This window comes from Molothrus aeneus, chromosome 2 (genome assembly GCF_037042795.1).
Source record: "Molothrus aeneus isolate 106 chromosome 2, BPBGC_Maene_1.0, whole genome shotgun sequence".
In the NCBI taxonomy this organism is placed as follows: Eukaryota; Metazoa; Chordata; class Aves; order Passeriformes; family Icteridae; genus Molothrus; species Molothrus aeneus.
The window spans coordinates 97,142,752-97,156,128 of NC_089647.1; the positions used below are offsets into that span (position 1 = coordinate 97,142,752).

The 13,377-nt window shown below is 41.7% G+C and overlaps 1 protein-coding gene across 2 annotated transcripts in view; it reads left to right on the top strand.

Moving 5' to 3' along the window:
• Positions 1-13,377, top strand: part of CLCN4 (chloride voltage-gated channel 4) — a 126,437-nt gene that overhangs the window by 22,223 nt on the left and 90,837 nt on the right. For both annotated transcript variants that reach the window (XR_010783200.1, XM_066545350.1), the window contains exons 5-10: positions 1,106-1,228; positions 2,769-2,975; positions 3,067-3,147; positions 3,670-4,215; positions 6,434-6,620; positions 9,594-9,992. Coding sequence is in view for 1 of the 2 variants with exons in the window: in XM_066545350.1 (XP_066401447.1) it covers positions 1,106-1,228; positions 2,769-2,975; positions 3,067-3,147; positions 3,670-4,215; positions 6,434-6,620; positions 9,594-9,992 (1,543 nt within the window). In the remaining variant the exon portion in view is untranslated. The remainder of the gene's footprint in view (positions 1-1,105; positions 1,229-2,768; positions 2,976-3,066; positions 3,148-3,669; positions 4,216-6,433; positions 6,621-9,593; positions 9,993-13,377) is intronic.

Sequence of the window (13,377 nt, forward strand, 5' to 3'; positions counted from 1 at the left end):
GCAGGGGCCCTGATGCTCCTGAGCAGCTGGGATTGCATCCGGTAGGAAGAGTTCACTTAGAGGTGAAGGATTCATACCAATTCATGCACTGAGCTCCATCTCAGTTTTTTATTCTCTAGTGTCATGTTGCTACAGGATATTGTTTGAAGGCTTAAGCTCCTTGTATTGATTTGATGCTGCTGTGTAGATTCTCTTTTGTCCACGTAGGTGGGTTTTTGAAATTTATCTAAAAAAAAATATGCATGTGAAGAGGCAGAGGTATTCCAAGGCAGATTTTAACAAAGGTTTTGACTTGACCATTGAAAAATGGTAGAAACTTGAAGGTTACTATTGACTACGCTTTCACCAGGGCACTACACAGTCAACCATTGCTAATGATCATTAGCATTCCCATTCTATTAGAAAAGTAAAGCTATTCAGTCTGAAGATAGTAATTTTTGCCCTAATATTTTAAAATCATTCCAGTCATTAATAAGCCTGAGGTGTGTGAGTGGGTTCTGCCAAGCTATGCTGTTTCCAAATTATTTTCAACCTTATCGTGGACAGCACTATATAGAAATAAATTATTTTTGTATGGTTTTACCCTTCCTGTTTGTGAACTGGACTTGCTACTGATGTACACAGGGATGTTGTCTGAAAAATCAGCATCTGCATGGAGAACTGGCCTTTGAATACCAGCCCTCAGAAAAATTCCTAGCAGGGTCTCATTCCTTGTCCCCCACCATGGGATGAACACAGCAGATTCCTTCATTAGATGCCTTTTCATTACCTCTTGCTTTTGTCCTTATGATGCATTTGTTTGATGTTTTGGAACTTTATGTGGGTTAGTTGGATTTTTTAGTGCTTGAAAGATGCTCAGTTTAAGGTATTTGGATCCCTTGCAAACAGACTGTGTGGACTGGGTTAGTTATTTATTAGTATGCTGCTTCTTTCCATGAGTAATAAAATTGTTGGAGTATATAAAACTACTTGTCCTTCCTGAGGAAAAGCAGCACTTACCATGTAAATGAAAAATTAGGCTCCATGCCATCATGATCACTAGTAGAAGTGTGAGATTTGCCAATCCGCGTTTGTCTAACAATGTTTGTTACTGTTATTTTTCTAGGGTGCAAGTGCTTACATTCTAAACTATTTTCTGTACATTATGTGGGCTCTATGTTTTGCTTTCCTGGCAGTCTCCCTGGTCAGAGTGTTTGCTCCTTATGCCTGTGGCTCTGGAATCCCAGAGGTGAGTTTCCCTTTGTGCATGAATATCCAAAAAAACCCAAACCACAACAACAAAAAAATTACTGCATTTTCCCATACCAGAACTGTACTATGAGATAGCATAGCAACAAAGAAAATTGTCTTTCCATCTCATCTGCCTTCATTCCTTTTTTTATGCTTTTATGGTGATCATCTAAGTTTTTCATAGTAAAAAGCGTTCATGTGTCACTGTGACAGGTTAATGCATGTAGTTGTTCTTTGCCAGAGCGTGAATTAAAAATCAACATCTCCAAGAGACATACTCACTAGAAGATTATAGAGAATTTTCCTAGGATGAAATTACTTGGGCCAGTTACAAAACCAGTTGCTTTCTAAGCTAGACTCTAAATAAAAGTGAAATAAAAAGAAGAGGGTGGGCTACAAAGCTAAGGTTTCCTAAACTGCTGAAGATGCCCATCATTTGGGATGCCTAAAAAGTGTCTGGTGCACGTATTTTGCAAATTGTTTTACTAAAGACAGAGTAATGTGCATTGTGCCAGCATGACAACATTATAACAGCCAAAATATCTACTTGGTTTTCAATATTTTACATATTGAGCCTCAGTCCATATTTAAGCTGTAAAATGAAGAACCTTGTAATTCAACCAGCAGAGTTATTAAAAGTCTTTGAAATCAGGGCAGTCTCTTGTTAAAAGTGCTATGGAACTACTGGAATTATTGTTTAGGAATGTGGCAGACAGAATTAACAGCCCAAAGCTTAGAAATCTTGGCATACTTTTGTTCTTGATCTGTAAGAAAAGCATCCAAATGTTTCAAAAAAACTCACCACAAATAATTTAAAATATTTGAATAATTTACATGTTTGAAAGTAGTTACGTGAGTCTTTGTTATGTGTTTGATATATTTGTGGTTTTAAAAAGTTCTCATAGTTAACTACAATGCCAGTTTCCAAGTGGTAAATCCCTCGTGTGAGGTGAGGCTCAGCTCCAGCCCATTTGCATGCCTAGAGTCCAAACCCAAATCCCACCCTGTAGCTTTTGTGTCATGCACATGCATTGTGCTCTCTGAGCCACTCACTAGCAAAATTAAGACAAAATGTGTAGAAATATGATCTTTTGGACTTTCTCATTTCATAATATGTGCATGTTTTTATGGCACAGTGATTCCAAGTATCTAGAACGTTTTTTGTGCATTTTATCTGGAAAAAGTCTGTTGTTGTTTATTTGCTTTTTTTCTGCTTTGTTAAACTCAAATCCAGCTTAACTCTGATCTTGTAAGCCAAGGAGATATGTAAGAGTTTCATATTTCTATTGATCTCTGTGAGAGTCCTTAGTGCCTGTTATGGGGACCACCCGTAACAGCAGTAAAAGTGTGGTCTGCTTAACCCCTGCTCAGATATTGCTGTGGGAAAGCTGCCCTACCTACAGTTGCTTTTTCTCCATCACTGTTTCTTTTCAAGCAGTCTGCAACTTTTTAAACTCTGCTGGAGTTTTAACTCCATTTGAAAGTTCAGAGTAGAAAAGGATTCTTCATCTTTTCAACATGTTCTTCCTGCTTTCCAGATAAAAACCATCTTGAGTGGGTTCATTATTAGGGGCTACCTGGGAAAATGGACACTTTTAATCAAAACAGTCACCTTGGTTCTGGTGGTGTCTTCAGGCCTCAGCCTTGGGAAAGAGGGCCCATTAGTCCATGTGGCCTGTTGCTGTGGAAACTTCTTCAGCAGCCTTTTCTCTAAGTACAGCAAGAATGAAGGAAAGAGAAGAGAGGTGAGTTTGGCTCATAAATTTTTAATTTCCCTGTCTGGATACTCAGGGTTTCAAACAACTCATGCCTTCTATGTAAACATTTGCTTTGTAGGTACTTTCAGCTGCAGCCGCTGCAGGAGTTTCAGTTGCCTTTGGGGCTCCAATTGGAGGTGTGCTTTTTAGTCTGGAAGAGGTGAGACCTGGCAGTTCACTTGCTTCAGTAAATATATTTCAATTTGATACCTTTCTCCAAGACTACTCATTATTTTTCAAATATTTATGTGCTTATTTTTTACCCTATAACAAAAATAATCTATGATTTCCAGTAATAAGAAATTACCAGGTATTTTAGCATAATCTGAGTAGCAGAAGGGTACTGGCTTTCTGAAAACAAATTAGATGACTCAGTATGGAAATATATCCCTCTGCTGAGGTTTCTCCAGCCTCTAGCTAGCTAATGCATGGACCAAGCTGTCAAGCATTTCTTATACTCTCTAGGCAGCAAATCTGGATTTAAATTTATGAATTTTAAACTAGTTCCTACCTCTTTTATGAAATCTGAAAGTGCCTTTTCTGATATCTTTGTGAACATGTTCAGGCTGTGGTAAGGTCTAGTGCTCACAATAAGATCAAATGAAACAGATGGTGGTGGTAGTTAAAGGAAGCACCCTCTGTGACACTTAGTGAAATGTTTATGGTCTTTGCTTGGTTTTAGGTGAGCTACTACTTTCCCCTGAAGACCCTCTGGAGGTCATTTTTTGCTGCTCTGGTGGCTGCCTTCACGCTGAGGTCCATCAATCCTTTTGGAAACAGCCGGCTGGTGCTGTTCTATGTGGAGTACCACACCCCCTGGTACATGGCCGAGCTCTTCCCCTTCATCCTGCTCGGCGTCTTCGGGGGCCTCTGGGGGACCCTCTTCATCCGGTGCAACATCGCCTGGTGCAGGAGGAGGAAAACCACCAGGCTTGGGAAATACCCAGTGCTGGAGGTGATTGTGATAACAGCCATCACTGCCATCATCGCCTACCCCAACCCCTACACGCGCAGGAGCACCAGCGAGCTCATCTCCGAGCTCTTCAACGACTGCGGGGCCCTGGAGTCCTCGCAGCTCTGCGACTACATCAACGACCCCAACATGACCCGGCCTGTGGATGACATTCCCGACAGACCTGCTGGCCCTGGGGTCTACTCTGCCATGTGGCAGCTGGCCTTGGCTTTGGTGTTCAAAATTGTCATCACCATATTCACTTTCGGCATGAAGGTAAATCGGAGCACGGGCACAGATGGGTTGCCATGGGCTCTCTGTGGCTCTGACCTGCCCCAGCCACGGGGCTGTCCCTGAGGTGCTGCTGCCTCTGACCTGCCCCAGCCACGGGGCTGTCCCTGAGGTGCTGCTGGCTCTTACCTGCCCCAGCCACGGGGCTGTCCCTGAGGTGCTGCTGGCTCTTACCTGCCCCAGCCACGGGGCTGTCCCTGAGGTGCTGCTGGCTCTTACCTGCCCCAGCCACGGGGCTGTCCCTGAGGTGCTGCTGGCTCTTACCTGCCCCAGCCACGGGGCTGTCCCTGAGGTGGAGGTGGTGCTGGCTCCTCTCCCTGCCAGCACCGTCCCTGTGGCAGCACAGGACTGAGCCATGCTTTTCCACCTTCCAGTCTTCTGTGGTTTTGTTAAGTGAAAATGAAATCGGTGTGGAAATTTAAACCCGCTGTTGCCAATAAGCAATTTCAAGATGATTCCCACTGCAGCTGTTTTTTAGCTCTCTCATGGATATGGGCTATTTACATTGTTGTTTGTCTTGTTGGATTAATGTCTTAATGTGCCTCAAGGTAGCTATACTCAAGGAAGTAATAATTTTAAATTTACTATTTTACACATTTAGAGCATCACAGAAATATAAAAGTGCCTGAAAAGGTCTATTTTTGAATATTTTTAAGCACTGTAGCTCGGAAAAAATGGAGAATGAACGAGAAGACTAACTGATGTGTCATTTGAATATTCTGGATTTGCAACTTTTTCCTTCAGCAACTCCTTCTCCCATAAATGAGTGATGAAAAGTCCAAGAACAATTTATCCAAGCTTTCCATATATACCAAGCTGTTTGTGGTGAACTCTATATATCTGATTAATAGACCACATAAAAAACAGGTTCGGTCTGTCTACAGCTCCCATTATCTGAGCATTTATTTGTGGATCTGGTGACTGCAGACAATGAGAAGCTTTTCTTAGTTATACACTATATTTTATACCATGCTCAAAACTACAGTATCTCATCTTTCTCTTAAACACTACACTTGAAGTGAGTGTAGCCTTTCACTCTAGGAACCGATTTATGGCTGCCAGCCCTTTGTTTTGCTTGTTCATGAAAAGCTTTGGTTCTTTATTCAGAATGTGATTCTTTATTTATCCTATATATTTAAAAATTGTTAGAAGCAATTGACAGTTTCATCCTGTCTGTAAAAGAACAGACCAAATAGCTTTACCTACTAAATCTAGAAGACTCAACTGAGCTGCATCAGCAAAGTTAGCACAGTGTGGTGGGGGCTGTAGCACCCACGGTTATCAGCCCTAGATGCCTCTGGGCTGTGCTGATGAGGCGATTAGTTAAGTTCTCTAGGAGGCTCAAGGTATATTTTCAGACTTGAAAAGATATAATAGTCTTTCCTTTCTGAAAACAGCAAAAGCTGCATACAAGCCCTTGTCACAGATCTGAGTTGTCTTCTCCAGCAGGAAATATATCTCTAACTTGCTGGTGCACTTGACATCTAAGTGGAAATTTCCTAAGAGGAAATGCACTTATCCAAGGCAAAGTACATTTTCATTCTCTTTTTTTCCCCCCTCCATTCTCATTTAAGTACTGTTTTTGATGATTTGTGACTTTTCTGAATAGCAAACAAAGTTATGATTCACAGAGCTTCCTGGAAAATATATTGTAAACTGAGATGGAGAATTAGTTGCCCCTGAGCAGTCAGCCTCCTTTCTCTGAATTTTTATTCTTCATTTGACATTTAATTTAAAATCTAGTCTGATTTAGCCTGAAAAAGTAGTAATAAAACCATAAAGTGCTCCATCTGATAGAGGGTGAAATCACAATGTTATTTTCAGTTAAGCTTATTCTCAAGCCTATGACAGAACCATCAGCAGCTCCTGACCTCCTGCTGAGAAAGCAATAAAGGCAAAGCCAGGAATGTCTTGACTTCAAAAGCAAACTATTATTCAGAAACAGCATTTATCTCCCTAATTCAGTGGGATGCAGCAGATAGGATTCAAAATTTCTTTAAAAAATGCACTAACATTTTATAAAGCTATTAATACACGCGCAGCCACATAAACTCAGTCACTGCAGAAAACTGTGTCAGACCACGGGGATCAGCCCTGTAGGCTGCCATAAGGCTATGGAAACTTGGTTCTCTTGCTGTTAATTAAAATTGTTTGATACTTGCCATTTTTGTCAAGGTGCTCATGTGTCTGTATTTCATTCCAGATCCCTTCAGGCCTTTTTATTCCTAGCATGGCTGTTGGAGCCATAGCTGGCAGGATGGTTGGGATTGGAGTGGAGCAGCTGGCATACCACCACCATGACTGGATCATCTTCAGGAACTGGTGCAGACCTGGGGCAGACTGTGTCACACCAGGCCTTTATGCCATGGTGGGAGCAGCAGCTTGCTTGGGTAGGGTCTCTGCTGGTCATTGGTTTGGGTGTGACCAACACTGGTGTTTGGGGACATGCTCTGGAGGGCCCTGGGTTGGTGTTAGCTGCTTGTGTTGGCATTTCTGGGTGCAACAGAAGTTGAAATCAAGACATGATGGGCTAAAGAATGGGCAGCTTCCTCTACTGGTTGCTCCAGTGATCTGCCAGATAGTCAGCAACAGGAAGGCTTGCAGTCATCGATGTCTACTCCTTGTAGTCTGCCAAAAGCAGAGAAAAGGAAAGAACAAATTGAAGTTAGGCTGCAGGTTTCCAAGCAGGAGTACTTTTGCTTGCATTTTTTCCATTTGATGTAATGAAATTCACTGTAACTGGACTAAAGCTACTTGCTTGTTTAGACTGTGCTCTCTCTCAGTGCAGGAAGAAAACATCCCACTTTTTGCTAAATTTTAAGCCTACACAGAGGCAAAAATTCTGAGTCTTATTGGCTGCGTGTCATGCTATGGTCAACTGAGCTGTGTTTTGGTTTACATTTTGATCATAAGCCAATGCTGGATTACACTCAATCAATAGGATTTATTGGATATAACAGCAGTGATCTGTTAACTATTAAAGCAAAATCATTGGAAAATACCTCACATATTAAATTTCTAGCCATAGATACAAGAAGAATGTTACAAGCATACCATCTGAGCATGTTTTTACCTGATCATATCTTTCCCCTCGTGTACTTGCATATTCTATCTCCTTTTGTTGCTGTTATTGATACCATCATCAGTGTATGAAAAAATAGTGGAGAGGCATAACACACCAGTAATGTGACTGGGTAGGTTGGAAATGAAGATGTACTCAAGGAAGAGCTGGAAAAATTTCAGATTTGGATGCTCATATTGGAAAAGCAGGATCATTTGTGTGATCAATATAGAGGAAGGAAGGGTGGGATTTTCTTGAAAATTTAATGTCTGTAATGTGAATATCAACACCTGAGCTTAACTGTCTTGATATCCCTCACAGTCAAAACAGAAAAATGAGGTATGGGAAAGATCAGTCTCATCTGCCAATACACATCCAAAACCAGGCAAATGAACAGATGAATTTGGCCTCAAAAGGGCCTGGTTTTATCTAGAGGTTATAAAGGCAATCTGGGTCATCCCTTTGGATGTGAACACCCACTGCAGTGAAGACAGTTTAAAAAAAGTTGGGATGAATTTTACGGTCCAAACAAGTAAAGCACTTCCTCTTTACAGTAAATGATCTTAATATTCATTAAATAAATAATGCACAAAATTTGGCTATGATGTTGCAGATGATGTGCTAGTCAGCATAGAATTATAGAAGCATAGAATATTCTGAGTTGGAAGGGACCAATCAGGATCATCAAGTCCAAATCCTGCCCATGCATGGACCACCCCAAAAATCACACCATGGGCCCAAGAGAATTGTCCAAATACCTCTTGATCTCTGTCAGGCTTGGTGCTTTGACCATTTCCCTGGGGAGCCTGTTCCAATACCCAACCACCCTCTGGGTGAAAAACCTTTTCCTGATATCCAACCTAGACCTCCCCAGTACAACTTCTGGCCATTCCCTTGGGTCAGCTGTCACTGGTCACCAGAGTGAAGAGATCAGTGTCTGCCTCTCTGCTTCCCCTTGTGAGAATGCTGTAGACCAGAATGAGGTCTCCCCTTAGTCCTCTCCAGGTTTAACAGACTAAGTGACCTCAGCCACTCCACAAAAGGCTTCCCCCTCAGGCACTTCATCATCCTACTGGCCTTCCTTTGGATGGTTTCTAATAGCTTAATGCCTTTTTAAAAATATTGTAATGCCCAAAACTGCACACAGGACTCAAGGTGAGGCTGCAATTTCTTCCTCTTTTAAAAGGTCCAAATTAAGGTGCAGTAGTTTTTAATAGTGTGGTGAGAAATACAGTAGAAGGGTCACAGCTTGTACTTAAGCTTTTCTGTACCAAAGACTGTCTTGCCTGAAGTAAGAGAAATGGAGTATTAAATGATCCTTACTCTGGTATTTGCTCTCAGCTTTTCACAGTCAGATGTTTAAGGCATTCCTCAGATGAAATTCATATCTGGATCATAGTGTTAAGTAATCAACAATCAAATATTTCTGTATGCTGCTAGATAAAAAGATCTTTTAATGACCTGTTTCTGATTTTTCTCATCTAAAATGGGGCTGTATTTTGAGCCCTAAAAATAGCAGATTTATTACATTTACCTTTTGAACAGAGGCAAAGAAATGTTACCTAATAATTCAGAGATACATACACACTTGTCCTCAGTTATGTGATCATTTTTATCCTTTAATGTAAACTGAAGGAGCGAGGAACTTTCTTATGAAATTAATATGGAAAGACTACACTGAAAAATACAGCTACAGCCCTGCCTGTGGCTGCATGCCTGGATGGCCTCAAACCAAGTTGTACTCCGTTCAAACTGAATTACTATAGGGATATCCAAGCTGTAACATGCTCTTGCAGTGGCCCTAAGCTGTTCCAAGGTAGGATTTTGTAACCATGTTGTGTCCAAAGATAATGCTCAGTTTTCTCCTCAGTATGACTGCAATAGACAGGCTGGTGTGAAGGCCACATCTCCACGTTCCTACCTGCCTCAGCCATGGCACTTAACTGATTCTTGGAGTCATTTAGAGGGCTAACAGCAGGATTCAGTTTTACTTTCTCAAGTATCCATTAAAGCTGATTTTTTTGGCATCCTTTCTGGTTTTAAAGCTCTGTCTTTTAGCATTCATTGTTTGCTTTTCAATGCTAGCAATTCTGGCATGAGCAAGTTCCCTCAACCTTTGTGATGAAAATTGCAGTAGATGAAAAATACCTTTCTGCAGAGAAACAAGCCTAAGAGTATAAGGGCAAAGTACTCAGCATAAATAATTACATGCATTTTTGAGTGTAAGGCTCAAAGATATAAGTGAGTTGCTTAGTATGTATACCAGCACTGAGAGAAACTTGAGTCTTCTCCTTGTTGGCAGGTGGCGTTACTCGAATGACAGTCTCCCTGGTGGTCATTATGTTTGAGCTAACGGGAGGCCTGGAGTACATTGTACCTCTTATGGCTGCAGCTGTCACAAGCAAGTGGGTGGCAGATGCCTTTGGGAAAGAAGGGATCTATGAAGCTCACATTCACCTGAATGGCTACCCCTTCCTGGATGTGAAGGACGAGTTCAGCCACCGCACGCTGGCCACGGACGTGATGCGGCCAAGGCGGGGCGAGGCGCCTCTCTCCGTGCTGACCCAGGACAGCATGACCGTGGAGGACGTGGAGACCCTGATCAAAGAGACTGATTACAATGGCTTCCCAGTGGTGGTTTCCAAAGACTCAGAGAGACTTATTGGATTTGCACAGAGACGAGAGCTGATCCTTGCAATAAGTAAGTAGAGTGTCCATGTCCAAAAGATTGGTTTTGAATGGAGTTTAGACAAGATAGGAGGTTAACACTGTTATTCACCTTGAAGAATGGATAAACAAGCACCAAATCTAACTTTCTCTTCAAATCTTTTGCTAGTTATTAGGACATGGAAGCTTTTCTATTGCATCACACCACCTGATAGAATTTTGTGGGCTTGACCCTTGTGAGCTTAATTGTGCTGTCACTCAAAAGAGTAAAATAAAATTCTTCTAGAGACAACAGAGAGAAACTCAACTCCTATGCCAGAATTTTTGTCAGAACCAGACCAAAAGTCAGTGTAGTGGTCAGTTTCTTTCCCTCTCCATGGGCTTCCAGAATGGGCTGGGGCAGTCATGAACTTTGGTCCCCCAGTGATGAAATAGCCTGTGCTCCTTTCTGTTGTTCTGTCTCAGTTTTTCCTCACATGCAGGCTTTTAGTGCTACAGGTGGAAAGTTTTCAGTGCACAATATTTTTTGGTAAAGATGGGTGAATTTTGTCTGGAATCCAGTGGATAGCTGGCTGATTGCCTGAGGGTTCAAGTCCAGGTCACTAAAGATTTTGACTATCAGGTCCTTTCCTGGTTGATCTGATGACTGAGTGGGGGTTGAAGAACAAGTGTATTGGATGAAAGCAAGTTTTTTCACCTTTTCTGGACCCAGGGCATCCAGAACTGCAGAGGTCTGCAAGGCTGACCCACTATCTGCTCCCATTTCTGGCAGTCCTGTGGTGTTGAGGGCCAGCTGGGCAGGCAGGCAAGATGCCATCTGGGCATGGTTGCCTTGTACTTTGCAGGGGAGTGGAATGTCTGGTATATCCAAATCTCCTTGACTTGGAATTATTCTTCTCTGCATGGTTTTGTTTCATCCCTGTTGTTCAGGCACCTTAAAAAAGCTGTTGTCTCTGATGGAAATTCACATATTTTTCAAACAAGAAAATTAATAAATGGAAAATTTGGGTTATTTTTGAAGGTCACTTTCCAGCTCAGTTCCCACAAAGCTAAAACAAAAATTGAAGTCTTTAAAACACATGTTTTAGATGTATTTAGCCTACCCTGGGTCTGTCTTTCATGCTGCTCATGCCATGTTATGGCTTTAACACTTGGTGCCTTCCTAAGTTAATAGTCTTTTGCACCTCCTTTTCAGGAAGGTATTTCTTTGGGAAAATGGCATGGATTGAAGATGAAGAGCCCTCACTTTAAAATCAGAAAGATCAGAGGCTGCTTGAAGTCAGTCAAAGAACTTTGAGGAACTGAGTAATTTGTTTCAGGTCATAAATGGCAGTGTGGCTGAATGGGCTTGCCAGAAGATGTGAGAAAATGTCAGGCTATGAACTGACAACAAAGAAATCAGTTAAAATTAAACTCAGTAAACATTTAGATCAAAATGCTTTCCTGTTCGAAAATTGTTTGACATCTGCATTTTTCAGTGGAAAAGGTACTGTCTCCTGACCAGTTCTAATTAAGAGCATCTTTTATAGATAATGAGACAGAACTTAGATTTAAAATTAAATTTTTACATGCATTGATAAGTTCTTCTAAAATCCTCAGCCACCAGTGGTAACTCTTTTCACCTTGGGCTGAGTGTGAGTGCTGTCATTCTGTGCTGACACTATGATAAATGGTTAATCTTTCCAGTATGGTTTGTGTCCTTGTGACTTAAAATCTGGTTTTGGTTTCGAAAGACACAGTACATGATTCCAGTACAGAGCAGGGCAAACCATGCTAGCAACTTTTGATTGCTAATCCTCTTTCTCTGAAGTTGCTTTGCCTGAATTTCAGAGTTGGTATTGTTGATCACTACCACAAGGATAGCTAATGTGTTCTGAACCTCCACCTCAGCTTGCTTCATGGTTGTGAGCATGGAGCCATTACACCAATTCTCCTTAAGCCATAAACTTGCTTACCAAGAGAGAAATATCACACAAGGTGAAGCATCTCTGATTCACCTGTTCAGGTTTACCTGCTCATCCTGACAGAGATACTGGAGCTACATCTCAGAACAGCATAAGTCCCATCCATGCAGCATTTCAGCCAGGGAGTGAGGTCTTACCAAAAGCAGAGTCAGGCCCACTCCAATATCTCTTCTTTCACCAGTATCTCTTTTCTCATGGCATTGTGCCCTGCAGAATGCCTCCTCACTTTGAGCTAGCTCTGGTACCTCTACATAAGAACAATTTGCACTTCATAGAGACATGGTTTCAATCAAGAATTTCAGCTTCTTTCTCAGGCCCAATTAATTGTGCATCAGTAGTATGGTGGTCCAGGGCATACTCTGGGGAAATACTCCAAGTCCCTCACACACCTGCCTTCTAGGATGAAGGCTATAGCTGCTGAGTCTTCCATCAAATACCCATTCCCACAAAGGTATCTGCCTCATTATTTACCCCTACATAATTTCTTCCCTACTGAGTGGAGCATGCTTTATAAATGCATCAAATACCTGTAAAGTGAATGGCAATGCCATTTCCAATTGCTCAGCAGCATCCTCAGGAGGATTGTGTCCTTCCATTGATCCTTGTTGGATAGGTAGGCAGCTGGGGTGGCAGAGTCACCCTCTGGGAAGAGGTGTCTACATTTTAGATGACATCTACTTTACAGTCTTACAGAGGGAGGGTTTTGACACTGTAAAGCTTTTCTTAAATTTGGCCAGCTCCAGAGGCACCATGCAAAAGGCAGAGCCTTGGACAATAGCCAGGTGGTCTGTATAATATGCTTTTTCCAGTATGGAGTTGAGAGATCAACATAGTTGATAGAGGCTGTGAAATGTGAACCCCTGAATATGAGAGGCTGTTTCACATTTGGGAGAATTAATTCACTCTCTAGCTATGACAAGAGCCTGCATAGATTGCTCTGTAAACCAGACATTGTCATCCATTTGCTTTGCTCTTTCTGTTAATCTGTATCTGTTTTTCTTACCCACTGACTGCAAAAATTATCTGCTCTTCTGTTTTACCTTTTCTCCCACTCCCCCATCCAGTGAGACTGCATACAAAATCCACCATTTTTCTGATGCCACTGAATTGACTCCATAGTACTACATCATTCAAATTTCTCTAGAGAGGTGTTTGACATGGAAGAGTGAAATCATGGTTTTGGCTAATCACTGCTGTTCAGGGTCACTGCTGCCTTGGGAACAGCAATGTGGTAACCAAAATGCTTGGCCCTATTTCTTAGGGTGCAGCTTTGGGAAGGAAATACCTAGCTGTCAAAGGTTTTTATCAAAGGGTGGGAGTTACCTTCAGTTTGATTAATGTTACCTCTTAGCACAGATCATGTATCAAAGAACTATGCAGACATATTCACACTTGAAATTGGACGTATGAATTGAAACAAGCTGAGACAAAACTAACATCATTCCTCTAAATTGC